The 14444-nt window shown below is 37.6% G+C and overlaps 1 protein-coding gene across 3 annotated transcripts in view; it reads left to right on the top strand.

The window, feature by feature from the left end:
* Positions 1 to 14444, top strand: part of unc5d (unc-5 netrin receptor D) — a 365567-nt gene that overhangs the window by 257275 nt on the left and 93848 nt on the right. For 2 of the 3 annotated variants that reach the window (XM_031899263.1, XM_002932956.4), the window contains exon 8: positions 5393 to 5425. The exons of the other annotated variant lie outside the window; for it this stretch is intronic. In XM_031899263.1, the coding sequence (XP_031755123.1) occupies positions 5393 to 5425 (33 nt within the window). The remainder of the gene's footprint in view (positions 1 to 5392; positions 5426 to 14444) is intronic. 3 annotated transcript variants of the gene reach the window in all.

Genomic DNA, 14444 nt, shown 5'->3' with positions numbered 1-14444 from the left:
TCCAGGAGGCAGTTTTCACCCTGACAGCCCTTCTAAAAACCAGACAGGTGGCAACCATGTTTATTAATCTATATGACAGGGATCCCCAGCCTTTTATACCTGTGAGCCACATTCAAATCGAAAAAGTGTTGGGGAGCAACATAAGCATGGAAAAAGTTGGAGGTGCCAAATAAGGGCTAAGATTGGCTATTAGGCAGCCTCTATGCACACTATCAACTTACAGGGGGCTTTATTAGGTAGTAAATCTTGTTTTTATTCAACCAAAACTTGCCACCTAGTCAGGAATTCAAAATAACTACCTGGTTTGGGGGCACTGAGAGCAACATCCAAGGGGTTGGGGAGCAACATGTTGCCCCAGAGCCACTGGTTGGGGATCACTGCTATATGCAATACTGATCCTTGCAGTTTTGTCTGTATGGATCTAACCCTGCAGTGTAGATCATAGTTTCTGTATACACTGTTTAATATTTACACTTTTTACATATTTCTGGAATATGTGGTGGTGCATTGCTAACTGTAATTAAAGGGGAACTCCGCCTTCAGAGCCAAAATATGTTAAAGAGCCCCACACAACACAGAAACACCTAATATACCTATTATTGTAATCTGTTCCTTTAAAAAGTATGAATAAATAACATTTTATATGCTGAAATCCAGTTCTTCTCTTTCTGCATCATTTGAAACCCTGGAAGGGGAGGAGGGGATAAAACATTGCTGTTACAAATTGCAACAACTTCTCCACAGTTTACAGACAGCATGCAGGAACTATATAATCCATAATGCATTGCACTGTGATGTTCCTTTAATTACTGACACCACATGTGCTGGGAATTGTGGGATTATGAGGATGCAGGCTGAAGGCAGGCTAAAAACAGTCGACTACTGTAAACACACAGAGAGACAATTATCAGTAAATGATAAGCATTGTCTATTTTAGTAGCTGCTACTAGTAGCTCCATGTATCTTCACCCTAAAGGTCCCCATACACGATGCAATTTCACTCGTTGTGCGACGAACGATTATATCGACAAACGATCGTATGGCGATCGGGTTTCCATACGATATGCCATCCACGGGCATGATCGCACTCTACGTACGATCCAATGTCGTGGCGGAAGCGGTATTTATTTATTTATGTTCGTTGACTTCCGCTGCTGGAAATCTTGACATGCGCAGAGAACAATCATTCGAAGACAAATGTCTGACACTCACACCAACTGGCAGATTTTATCGTTAAACGACTAAAATTTTCAAACGTGGCCAATCGATTTTGGGGACGATAATGTTGGGTCGATTAGTGGGCCGACGATCGTTCGCACACCATCAACTATACGATAACTTAACGATAGTATCGGATCGTTCGGGAATCGGTCGTTTGACAGTAAAAAATCAGCCCGTGTATGGGGGCCTTTAGAAAGCGAAATAAATCCAAAGACAATGGGGGCAAATAGTAGTGTAGGGGGTAGTTGTGTACTGCCCGAAGGTGCTAAGCATAGTATGACCCACCTTCACTTGTATTTTTTAACTAAGGCTTTTCATAAAGCATTATTTATCTTTCAAAAGGAGACCAATGTCAGTTTCTTGGAACCCTTCTAATATAAAATGGATTGATATATTTACCACTACGAAAAAAGGTTTCATAATAAAACAGCAAAATCTGTGAGCTGCTTTAGATAAAGATTGTGGTATTCTTATCTAGGGAATATGGAACACAAATACACTGTGTTGGCTAAAAGCTGAGAATTGTTCAGGGTCACATCAACCACAATCTGAACCACTGTAAGAAGACCATGCACTACAATCACTACTGAGAAAAACACATACAAACATATGTTTTGTGTTAATAATTACATGCTATGTGGGGACGAGCCATGCCACTCACTGACCTGAGGCAGCAGAACTCACCACCCCATGCTGTTTTATTGTCTAGACCAGCGATCCCCAACCAGTGGCTCATGAGCAACATGTTGCTCCCCAACCCCTTGGATGTTGCTCTCAGTGGTCTTAAAGAAGGTGCTTTTTTTTTAATTCATGGAACTTTTTCCATGTTTGTATTGTCCCTCAACTTTTTTACATTTAAATGTGACTCACAGGTCAAAAAGATCCCTGGTCTAGACATTTCTCATCCCATTAAACCTTTCTAGTGGAGAAAAGTGCATTGTCATACCCGACAAGAACCGAATAATAAAAAATGAAATAAGGTAATACTATTATATACGCTGTACAGGAGTAACCTCTATTTTTGGCAGGTACAAGGTATAACAAAAAGTATGTGGACACTTGTCCTTTCAACATCTCTAAACCAAGGGTATTACAATGAAGTTGATACTCACTTTGCAGCTAAAACAGCTTTTACCATCTTCTCCGGAGAAGTGTTTTACCAAATATTGAAACTTAAGTAGATGGGCTTTAGTTCTAGTCATACATTGGAGGGTAGGCAATGATGCTGAGCAGTCAAGACTGGCTTACATTGGTGTTCCAGTTCATACTATAGGTGTTCAGTTGGATTGTGTTCAGAGCTCTGTGTGGGTCAGTCAGGTTTTCCACTCACATCTCTGAAAACCCAACCTGTAATAACATTATTATTTGTGCAAAGGGTTATAATCCTAATAAAGTAGGAAAGGTATTCCCAAAACTGTTGCCACTAAGTAGGAAGCAAAGAATTTTCAAGAATATTATTTTATGATGTTGTGGCACCTGTATGGGTAATGATGGGTGGGGCTTAAATAGCCAATTCCAGTAATTAGAAGGGGTGTTAACATACCGTACTTCTGCTCATATTACTGCTACCTTTTTTTTTGTTTTGATTCAAGCGGGAAGGTTCTCACCTCATCTCATTTCTGAAACTATGGCCTACTCATAAAGCTTAAGCAGCCCCATCATTTCCAGCATACCCCATATGTCAAGGTATAAAGAGAAATAATAAATGGGCTTTTTTACACTATCTCATCTGTATAAGAGAATGAAACTTGTGAAATCTGTGGACTGTTTCTAAAGCACATACTGTGCAAAAAGTTTAAATACTGTTGTGACTATATTAATGAATAAAACTTGGCACAGTGCTCCAGGGATTTTAGTTGTTCTGTCCCAACACAGATATTGCCAGACAGCTCCATCTGATGATCGGCATGTGGCTTCTTAATTACTGTGTTGTGTATATCTATGTTCTTTTGTACCGAGCTGTACACCATGGGCAGACATGAATTCAGGCTCTTTACTCCTCTGTGGTAGGAACACCTGTGAGGAAACGGCTTCCCATTTCTAACTGTTGCATATTTATGAGTCTTCCAAGCCCCTGAGCCAGCAAAGATTCTTACTGAGCACATAAGATGAAAGACTTTTGTTTGCTACGAAGGCAAAAAAAAAAACTAGTGATGAGTAGAGATTTTTAGTCTTTCTGACCACCCTAAAATGCGTAAATAATGATACATTCAACATTTACTTTGGCCAACAAAATAAGCAATCATTTTTGATGTTTCATTTCCGTATTTAGAAAGATCAATAGCAAAATGAAAGACAATTCTTTAGAAACCAAGACACTGAGGCACAGCTAAATTTGTTTTAGATCCGTAAGTAACCAGCTTTGACTATACAACCCAAAGTTGGATTCCACTCTTATACACACCCCAAGGCTTGCAAATGTGGAAGGTTTAGAATATGACATTGGAATATAATTATAAATAGACGCTGCATGAGTTTAACTGAGCGACCTTAATGAAGTTCTATAAAAAGGTACTCAAAGGAACATAAAGAAATGGATTCGGATAGAAAGCAGGTCCTATCCAAATCTGATTTAAAAACTAACATCACTAGGGCCACTTTATCTTGTTTTATTTTCTCTATGGTTGATTGTATATACAGTACATATATATTTTTTTTTTAATTTGTTCACGAACATTCTATTCAAACAATTACATGCTGGACAATTCAGAGCTTTTTGTTTCCCATGTGATTTACAGCTGGGCAGGCTTCAACAAAAAAACTGACTACAAACATGTCTTTAAGGTGTTTCTGGCTGAACTTACAATTTAAACCTTGCCTAAAGCTGGCCATGCACGTTTGGTGAGATCTTTGCCCCAATTTTGGCCACCTATGGACATTTCTTAAGACTGGAAGGTATCAACATTCCAAGGAGATCCTTGTATGACATGAGATGTTGTTGAGGCAGGTCAGTTGGTGGATGTCGCACTCAATGAGCTTTTGAATCAGTCAGGGGTCAATTCAGCAGCTTTAAAAGGCCCATGAATAGCCAGGATATCCATCTTTCTGGCTGGCCACAGGTTCTTTATCATAGGCCTTCCTTGTCATAATTCCATTACAAGAACCCTGTGGGTACCAGAAATCCAGGAACATTTCATGAAGTCACTGAAACATAATCAGCCACACAGGGATATAAATGCTATTCTCAATACCAGTAACAGTTCCCTGAAGTTAAGCCTGATGCCATACATAAGTGCCAGCATAACTCTCAGCCTATAGTAAACAGCAACAGAAAGTTCTACCAGCTTATTATGAAGCTTTATTTTTTTGGCAGTCCAAACTGGTGATCACAAAACTACACATAGGGGCTGATTTACTAACCCACGAATCCGACCCGAATTGGAAAAGTTCCGACTTGAAAACGAATATTTTGCGACTTTTTCGTATGTTTTGCGATTTTTTCGGATTCTGTACGAATTTTTCGGATCCAATACGATTTTTGCGTAAAAACGCGAGTTTTTCGTATCCATTACGAAAGTTGCGTAAAAAGTTGCGTATTTTGCGTAGCGTTAAAACTTACGCGAAAAATGCGCAACTTTTCGCGTAAGTTTTAACGCTACGCAAAATGCGCAACTTTTTACGCAACTTTCGTAATGGATAGGAAAACTCGCGTTTTTACGCAAAAATCGTATTGGATCCGAAAAATTCGTAAAGAATCCGAAAAAATCGCAAAACATACGAAAAAATCGCAAAGTACCGATCATTACGAAAAAAACGCAATCGGACTCCATTCGACCCGTTCGTGGGTAAGTAAATCAGCCCCTTATTGTTAGTAATTTGTCATCATGTTGGCCAGCTTTACAGACAATTACCTTTGATCTGATGAAATCTTCTGTACTGAGTTCATAATATGTTTTACTTTCAGATTTTAATACGGTGACCAGGCCAAAGCAGGTGGCACAAGAATTAGAGTATCTACTTACAGATCAAAAATTTGGTTTCCTTGTTCTTACAATATATAATAGAAATCAGATGCTAATCCTTACAGGATATGCAGAAATACTATATTAAAGTTATGGAGCATGAGATTTTGTATAGTCAGCCTACGTAAGAACATAAACACGCTAACTAGAGTGCTAATATTAAGTACTCCTTTCTCTTCTTTCCTTTTTCTTTTTCTCTCTTTTTTTAGAGAAAAAACCTCTTCATGAAATTAGACCACAAAGTAAGTTGCTTTTCTTTTGTCATAATATCCTTATTTTTAGTAAATCTGTCTGAAGCAACAGTGACAATACATTTTGTTAAGTATTTACACTGTCAGCTTACCAAGGTACTTGGTTTGACAAGTGATTTGCCAACCTATTCTTTTGTGGGTTCCACCATTGCTCAAGGTCTAGATACTTACTGTAAATCCTATCACTGATATCTATTTGCTGCTTCTGTTTGCTAAATGGCAACTGTCAGCATCCACAGTTACTGTGAAAAAGAACTTAGTGGTTTTTGTTTAAACATGATTTTCTATAACTATCTTAAAGATACATACACTCTGATCTTAGGATAACTGCATGATCAATTCTCAATACCTGCCTCCATTCAGACTCTTTATTCTTTTCATAATTGACTCCCCAATTTATACCATTAGGTGAGTGGGGATATGTACTCTATACAAACCACATGGGGTTACAAAGGAAGTGAAAGGGTTCAAATAGTGTGTGGGGGATGGTGGTCGGGTGGATGTACTCTCCAGTAGCATGATGGGGAGTTATCAAATTAGGAGCAAAAGAGGAGTAGGTATTTTTGGTGGTATATTTTTTAAATGTCCACTGCTCTAATTAATGCCTTCCCCATATGTAAAGGTAGGTGGCCATACACAGGCAGATTTCAACTGCAATTCGCATTTAGACCAATTCAGCAGCTTATCTGCCTATGTATGGTGCCCCCCCCCAATGGGCCTCCCTAATCGGTATTTGGCCGAAAATCGTCTAGGTGTCAATCAGTCAGGCTTCATTTCCCTGTTGGATCAGTGACCACATTGGCTCATTTATGTGGTGCCCAGTCCAATGGCTACTGTGTCTGTTGTTGTAGGGCCTAGGGCAAATGATCGAATTAGACCAATATCGCCCACCTTAGGTGGGCATATTGGGAGAAGATCTGCTTGTTTGGCAACCTCACCAAATGAGCTGATCTTAACGCGTATGGCCACCTTAACAGATGGGATTTAGAAGTAACAGTAAACATTACTTAGGATAAAGATGTTTGCAGTATTTTGTTTGCAGTATATGTTTGCAGATGTTTGCAGTATTATTTTATTACAGAACAGTAACCCCATGCCATTAACTGTTTTCGAACCCCTGGTGGTGGGTAAAGCCCCTAAATGTGGTAGCCTCTTGATTAGGTGTAAGTAGACATCAAGTAGCAAATAAAAAGGAATAATTATACTGTAAATAACTGACCACTTGTATTAATAGCCATTCTATAGTAATCTTCCTCTAATCTATCTATCTATCTATCTATCTATCATCTATCTATCATCTATCTACCTACCCAGTCCCTCATTCAATGGAATCTAATAAGCCTAAATCTTAAAGTGCATGTAACATCCAGTTGCCTTATACATCTGCAAATAAAATGATGGTTGCATAGAAAATATTTGCATTCTATAGGTTAGTAGAGAGCCATGAGTGACATTTAAAACCCCTTTTCTCTCCATTTTGATACTATTTTCTTTTCTAAAATGCTTATTTGCTATATAAGGTGAGGCCTGAATCCCCCAGCACCCCACATTCCTGCTTCCTCTGGTCCATGATAGCTTATTTATTTAAATGAAAGGAGAGCATGTGAAGCAAATATTCCATATTTATATGTGAAATGCAAATTAATTCTGTTTACTTTAAAGTTGAAGTCCACAATGTGCTTTAACACTCACAATGGCAGATATAAAACCACTAGTCAGAAGAGAAATTCACAACCAAAATCCTTGTTATTTTGTTATAATTGCTTTCCATATTGGCAATACTTGGGCATATGACACAGGTGGTGTGTGCCGGCTTGGCCTGCAATAATATGGCTTTTTTGTTTGCTTATAATTTTTTGTTTAATTTGGTGTCAGTCTAACTGATTTTAAGAGCTGTATGTCATGGAAGAGTAACTTTTTCATTATATTCATTCAACCAGAACTCTCAATTCTCTGTAGTTTCAGTGCTGGGAGGTCGATGTCTCTGCTTATATTTTGATGTCACAATGCCTAACATTGCAAGGCTTCTTGAAAAGACCTGAGATCCCTGATGGATACATAAAAAACAGAATGGGAGTAAAAGGTCTGACAGAAGGAATCCACAGAATCATTATGTTCTACACATGCCCATTATCTGATGCCATAAAGTCATTTTATGGCCCTCTCAAACAAAGTGAATGACACCTCATTAATGCCCCTGTGTGTGTTAAACACGCCATCAATACGCAGATAGGATTCAGAGCTTGCCATATCCTGCTATGTGAATGCATCCGCCTCCTGAATACATCAAGGCATCAATAAAATCAATCAAGGTGTCGGAGTTATGTTGTTCCCAGACAGTTCTCTGTGCAAGAGAGTAACCAGGGCTTTGTGTGGAAGCTCTGCAGAAATTCAATTAAAGGGGTCCCTAATATAACACAGAAAGCAAAATCTAAACCAATTATAAAGATAATTGAGGACTGGCCTGTTCTCATTAATATCAAGACCACAGACAAATGCTTTTCAGGTGACATAGACCCACATCTCTGCAGGGTAAAGGCCACTCATCAATTTAAGCTTCTCGCTTAGAGTTAAGCGCTTCTTAACTAATGCACAACGTTGAGAAGAAAAGAATATGGTTAATACTTAGTTTGAACTAATATGAGTTGTATTAAGTGGATAAAATGATGGAGACAGACCCTACTTGCTTTAATGTTTCCGATTTCCTAACCAGCAGCTGCTTCGTACTGGAATCAAAGGGCAGAGGTCCATTGGCTGCAATAAGCACAATTAAAGCTATAGAGAGGTCTGCAGTTAGAATGAAGGAATTATCTGTTACCTGTTCTGTGTTTTCTGTTACATTAAGGCAGTGATCCCCAACCAGTGACTCAGGGGGCAACATGTTGCTCCTCAACCCCTTGGATGTTGCTCTCAGTTCCCCCAAAGATTTACTACCAAATAAAGTGGTAGCTGATAGGGTGCATAGAGGCTGCCTAATAGCCAATCTTAGTCCTTATTTGGCACCTCCATGAACTTTTATGGTGCTTGTGTTGCTCTCCAAGTCTTTTTACATTTGACTGTGGCCCACGAGTAAGAAAGATTGGGGACCCCTGCATTAGAGATAATTGTATGTCAGGCTGAAGCTGATCATACATGAAAGATAAGATCCATGTAAATTAACTTAGGGACCCTTAGGCTTGGGACTTCCATGCCTAATGATAGGTCCTTTTTTTGGAAAGGGCTTGGAGCTACAGCTCAGTCCATCCCATTGCTAATAGGCTACTGGGTAAAAGCTCCATTTTATCAGTACTAGTGCTGAGTAAATTTTTTCACCAGACATGGATTCCCAGTGAAATTCCTCCTTCCATTGTTGGATATTTTTTTTCTAGAAACTGCGGCACCTATTTTTTTGCCATTTTGCAAATTTTTCAGCAGTTTTGCTCATCACTAATTGATACTGCTCACATAATTATTAGCAATAACCCTTCTGGCTTGTTTATATGTACATATTAATATATATTCATACTGGAGCCACACATATACAGCAAAAGCACAGTCTGTGTAGTTGTCAGCTAGAAAGTCTCAAGTAGAGCTATAGGTACCGTCACCCCCATAGGGGTGAAAACCAAAATCTATCTATCATCTATCTATCTATCTATCTATCTATCTATCTATCTATCATCTATCTATCTATCATCTATCTATCTATCTATATATCTATCTATTATGAAATCCACAGAATATCATGCCAAATAAGCTATTTTGAAAAAAATATCACCAAAATGATTACACTTAAATGCTAACATTGCCACGTTTGCTGCCTCCTGAAGATGGTCAGTTGTGCTGTCAGTAGGATATGTATCACTGGTGATTCTAATGAGAGAAGAGTGATACATTAAAAGAAAATGATTAATGAGCACTATCGGTTTACACGCTTGCATATCATTGTGACTAGTACAGTTGTTATTGATGTTTATATAGATTTCCATAAATACTTAGGTTTTCCGAGCCTGGTAATTTGTTTGCTAATTTGTTTCAGCAATATATTTATATTTTTCACCAACTTGGGGCAAAAAACCTCTTATGCTTGGGTTATTAACTCTAGCTATCATAAGACAAATTATTGGGAAGATTCCCCATCTTTCTGTATTAGCCAATAAAAAAAATAATTTAGATGGGTACAGTGAATCGTTACAGTGTGGAAAAGAGCTTTTCCAGAATCATTATTTCCCATTTTATTGCAATGCTCAGTGCTGCAGCTGAGCTTTAACACCTCAGAGCAGAATGGAGTTCAAACACATGGTAATAAACTGACATTTTGATCAAAAAATTTACCTGCCTGTCAAAAAATGTTGGTGTAGGGGTGGTGTAGGGGGGTAGATGCCCTAGGCAACCCGGTTGGCTTGGCCCACCCCTGTTTATAAGATAGCAGACATGTGCATGGTAATGATTCTCACTGAAAAGTGAGCAGTGTTATTTATTATTTTATTTATTTCCTATGATTTATTCAGTGCCAGAACATTTCTGCAGCACTTAACAGAGAATATTCACATCAGTCCATGCCCCAGAGGAGCTTACAATCTAAGGTTCCTATCACATTCACACACTCTATAGTCAATGCAGTCAGGAGCCAATTAACTATATAACTGTATGTTTTTGGAGTGTGGGAGGAAACCAAACCGGAAACCCACACAGACACAGTGAAACTCCTTGCAGATAGCATTCAGGCTTGGAATGAACTCAGGACTCAATTGCTCCAAGGTAGAAGTGATACTCACTGAGCCCCCGAGCTGCCCTCAGTATAACTGGGCAATAACTTATAGACAATTTTTGAAACTTTCTTGCCTGTCTAAAACTGCTTCCAATTAATTTCAATGGAAAATACGCTCATTATATCAAGCATTAGTCCCGGTATGGGGCCAGTTATCTAGAACACTTAGGTTTTCTGGATAAAGGACATTTCCATCATTTGCATAGCCATACATCAAGAGGCAAATTTATCAAAAGTCAAATTGGCATTCATGAAAAAAAAAAAAAAAAAAAACCCAAGTATTTGCTGAAACCACGAATAGTTGGGGTTTATTAAAGAAAAAAAAAACATGAAACATTCACCAGAAAAAAACTTGGCAAGTAAAAACTGGCATGGCTGTACAGAAGTCTGTGGGATTATTCTCTAACAACTTCTTTATTTTACCAGTTTATATGCAGAAAACAAAATAGAAAATAAATCCTATTATGAATCAAATGGCTCCTTGCAGACCTGGCCAATGAAGGGACAACCACACAATCTACTAAAAAAAAAATGTAAAAATTAAATAAACCCAATAGGATTGTTTTGCCTCCAATAAGAATTAATTATATCTTAGTTGGGATCAAATACAGGTACTGTTTTATTATTACAGAGAAAAGGGAATCATTTAACCATTAAATAAACCCAATAGGGCTGTTCTGCCCCCAATAAGGGGTAATTATATCTTAGTTGGGATCAAGTACAGGTACTGTTTTATTATTACAGAGAAAAGGGAATCATTTAACCATTAAATAAACCCAATAGGGCTGTTCTGCCCCCAATAAGGGGTAATTATATCTTAGTCGGGATCAAGTACAAGGTACTGTTTTATTATTACAGAGAAAAGGGAATCATTTAACCATTAAATAAACCCAATAGGGCTGTTCTGCCCCCAATAAGGGGTAATTATATCTTAGTTGGGATCAAGTACAGGTACTGTTTTATTATTACAGAGAAAAGGGAATCATTTAACCATGAAATAAACCCAATAGGGCTGTTCTGCCCCAATAAGGGGTAATTATATCTTAGTTGGGATCAAGTACAGGTACTGTTTTATTATTACAGAGAAAAGGGAATCATTTAACCATTAAATAAACCCAATAGGGCTGTTCTGCCCCCAATAAGGATTAATTATATCTTAGTTGGGATCAAGTACAGGTACTGTTTTATTATTACAGGGAAAAAGGAAATCATTTTTATAATGTGAATTGATTACAATGGAGTTTCTGGGAAATGGCCTTCTGGTAAGTCTGAGCTTTCTGGATTATGGATTCTGCACCTGGACTGTAAAGCAGCGGGCATTTTTGACTGATCTATATCTATTTCGCTAAATAATCCGCCAATAGCAATACGCTGAAATTCACAGCAAATCTATGCTTGCCAAATTATTTCACCCATCACTACTCCTCACTCTTGATGGTACAGGTATGGGATCCCTTATCCAAAAACCCATTATCCAAAAAGCTCCGATTTACAGGAAGGCCATATCCCACAGACTCCATTTTAATCAAATAATTCAAATGTTTCACCCATAGAATAAATACCCTGTTTAAATAACTGGCAAGTTCATTGACAAGGGGTTAATTTGAAATACTATTCCTTAATGAAGAATTGTAAGGTTAGGGCTAATACTATACAAATAGTGCTTTATCAAGTGCCGACGCTGCAATTTGGATTGTGCACTACAAAGAACACTGGTAACACATAATTATTCCTCTAAGACAAAAACAAAGGATTAATCCTACAATGATTAATCTAGAACCAAAAGTAGAACAAAGGGTGAATGTTGTAACAATTAGTTAAGCAACAAAGGAGTAATCTTTTTTAACAAAGAATAGCGGCGAATTTAATAAGAACAAATTCTCACTGAAACAAAGAAAATGCAATCTGTTTGGGTTCCATATACGTTGGCAGAAGAACGGAACAAAGGTTGGTGAACCCTCGGCAGGCCCACGTTCTGACAACGCAAGTGTAGGCTTTTTATCCTTGGAAAGGTTAATCCAATTGTAAAATACATTTGTTAACATTTTGAAGTACTTCTAAGCTATTTTATAAAGGAAAACTATACCTTCACAATGAATACTTAACCAACAGATAATTCATTGTATGATCCTTAGTACTTAAAATGGCAGTTTTCTATTTAAGAGTACCCAATGGCACATACTACTAATAAAGTATATTTTTAAGAAAATTATTTATTCAAATGAAACAGGGTTTTTATATATTGGCTGGTTTATGCAATGTATTTTTTTATAGAGACCTACATTGTTCAGGGGAATAGTTTTCCTTTAAAGGGGGTGGTATACACACTTTTTAACATCAGTCCAACCAATATCCAGGGCTTGTGCTAATCATACATATTGCCTTTTGTTTTAATTAGGAAATATAAATAATGAGGAGAGACATTGTCCATTTCACTTTGCCATAAAATTTCCAAATCCATATACAATTTTCAAAATAGTGACATTTTACCAAATCCATTGGTCATATTTTTGTTGTTGCTGTTTTTTTTTTACACCAAATGCATTGGAGTTATTGGGTGTTTTTCTCTCCATTTTTTTATGTACTTCCATTAAAACGCAAATTATGCCACAAGTCTGTATCAGGTGCAAAAAGATTCTAAATTCCTATATATTAATGTTTTTTTGGCACGTTTTATTGGTTTTACAAGCACATTCTAATGACATGCCATTTGTATAAACAAACCCCTCCTTCATCACAGTTGCAGCCTTTGTTATGCTTTGATATAAGGAGATTCTCATTATACAAAGGATCTCTGAAAGGACTGGTGTTTTGTTTTGATGGTGATCGTATGAACCAGGAAGTAGATTGTAAGTAGATTGTGAGTTTTTGCCCTGTTTAGTTCAATGAAATAGCAAACAACAAGTGTTATCTATTAACTAAAACAAGCTATTTAGAGAACTAATAAAATATTAGGGAGTATACAGCTTCTTTAATATGATGCTGAATTAACCGTAGCAAAAAAACAAAGCAAAAGGCAATGTAACTACTGGCCAGCTGGAGACCATCGCATGGTTGGGATATGATATACCAGCTTGGCACTATGGTGTGACTGATCTCCCCAGGCAATAATCAAATAAATGAAGAGACATATGTTACATTCTCGCATCAATCATTCATTTATATATATTGTGCTTTAATCCTCACACTTCAATCACCTGCCAACAACTAAGAGCTGGGATTCACTTTAATATATTTAACATGTTGATGTTTGTAATGGGAATATGGTTTGCATTCGCTCAATCGCTGCAGTATGTATTATTGTCCTGCAGCTGCTTTTAGACTCATTCTGCCACATTTTCCATAGACTCTGTTAAAACAGGAGCCTTCTTTGCTTTAACAAAACATTTAACCCTTTAACTCTCATACATTCAAGATCCCATCTCTGTATGGCTATTGTATTGCTTGCGCTCATGTCCATAAGATTGGTGATCCTCCACAATTGACTGCATATTGTCACCACAAACTGCAGGCTGAATTATTGTACGTGTATTTATCAAATGACTTTTTCCTGCATGAGCTGGTTTAGAGAATATTAACCTCTGATTTTTTTAAATATTAGGGATTCTTTATAATCACAAGTGCAAAGGGCTCATTTACGAGCAGAAGAGCAGTTATGGTCATGTAAAACTGGACCTAGCTATTGTGCAAATTTAAAACATTTTTCTAAGGTATTGCATTTCCATATAATCACTCTGAGCGCCAGTGCATCTGTCCTCTCTCTGGTTCCGAAAAGTGGCAGTAGCTCCAGGTCTCCCACTGCCAAAATGATGCTGGAATTTTGGAGAAAATTCATCATGCTGGGTAAACACATGATGAACTGAAAGTCAGAGAATCAGTTTTTTTTCTCCGCAGTCCGACAATTCATCAGAAAAGGCAGGATGGATGCACTTGCAATAATAGGCAGTAATATGGAGTCATATATGGGGAGAATAATTGGCCTATTTACTGCAACGTTTTGTGAAACTTGTAAGAAACTACATTAAACAGTACAATTTCTTAGGAATTTCACTAAATACATTGTAGTCAGTAGGAAGGTGAAATGACTTTGTAGGTTAAGGGGCTTTTAACTCTACAGTTGCATATACACTTGTCCTACCTCGTTACAGAAGCTGCTTAACTGTTTTCCCATGTTACCAACTTCTTCCAAAAACAGCACCTGGACAGCTTGTTACATTGACAGGGAAAAGCTGGGCAGGTGTCCAATCTTATTGGTTGATT

The sequence above is a fragment of the Xenopus tropicalis genome, chromosome 3 (assembly GCF_000004195.4).
Source record: "Xenopus tropicalis strain Nigerian chromosome 3, UCB_Xtro_10.0, whole genome shotgun sequence".
NCBI classification, from domain to species: domain Eukaryota; kingdom Metazoa; phylum Chordata; class Amphibia; order Anura; family Pipidae; genus Xenopus; species Xenopus tropicalis.
The sequence above is the reverse complement of the archived record's forward strand: the minus strand, read 5'-3'. Positions and strand labels throughout refer to the sequence as shown.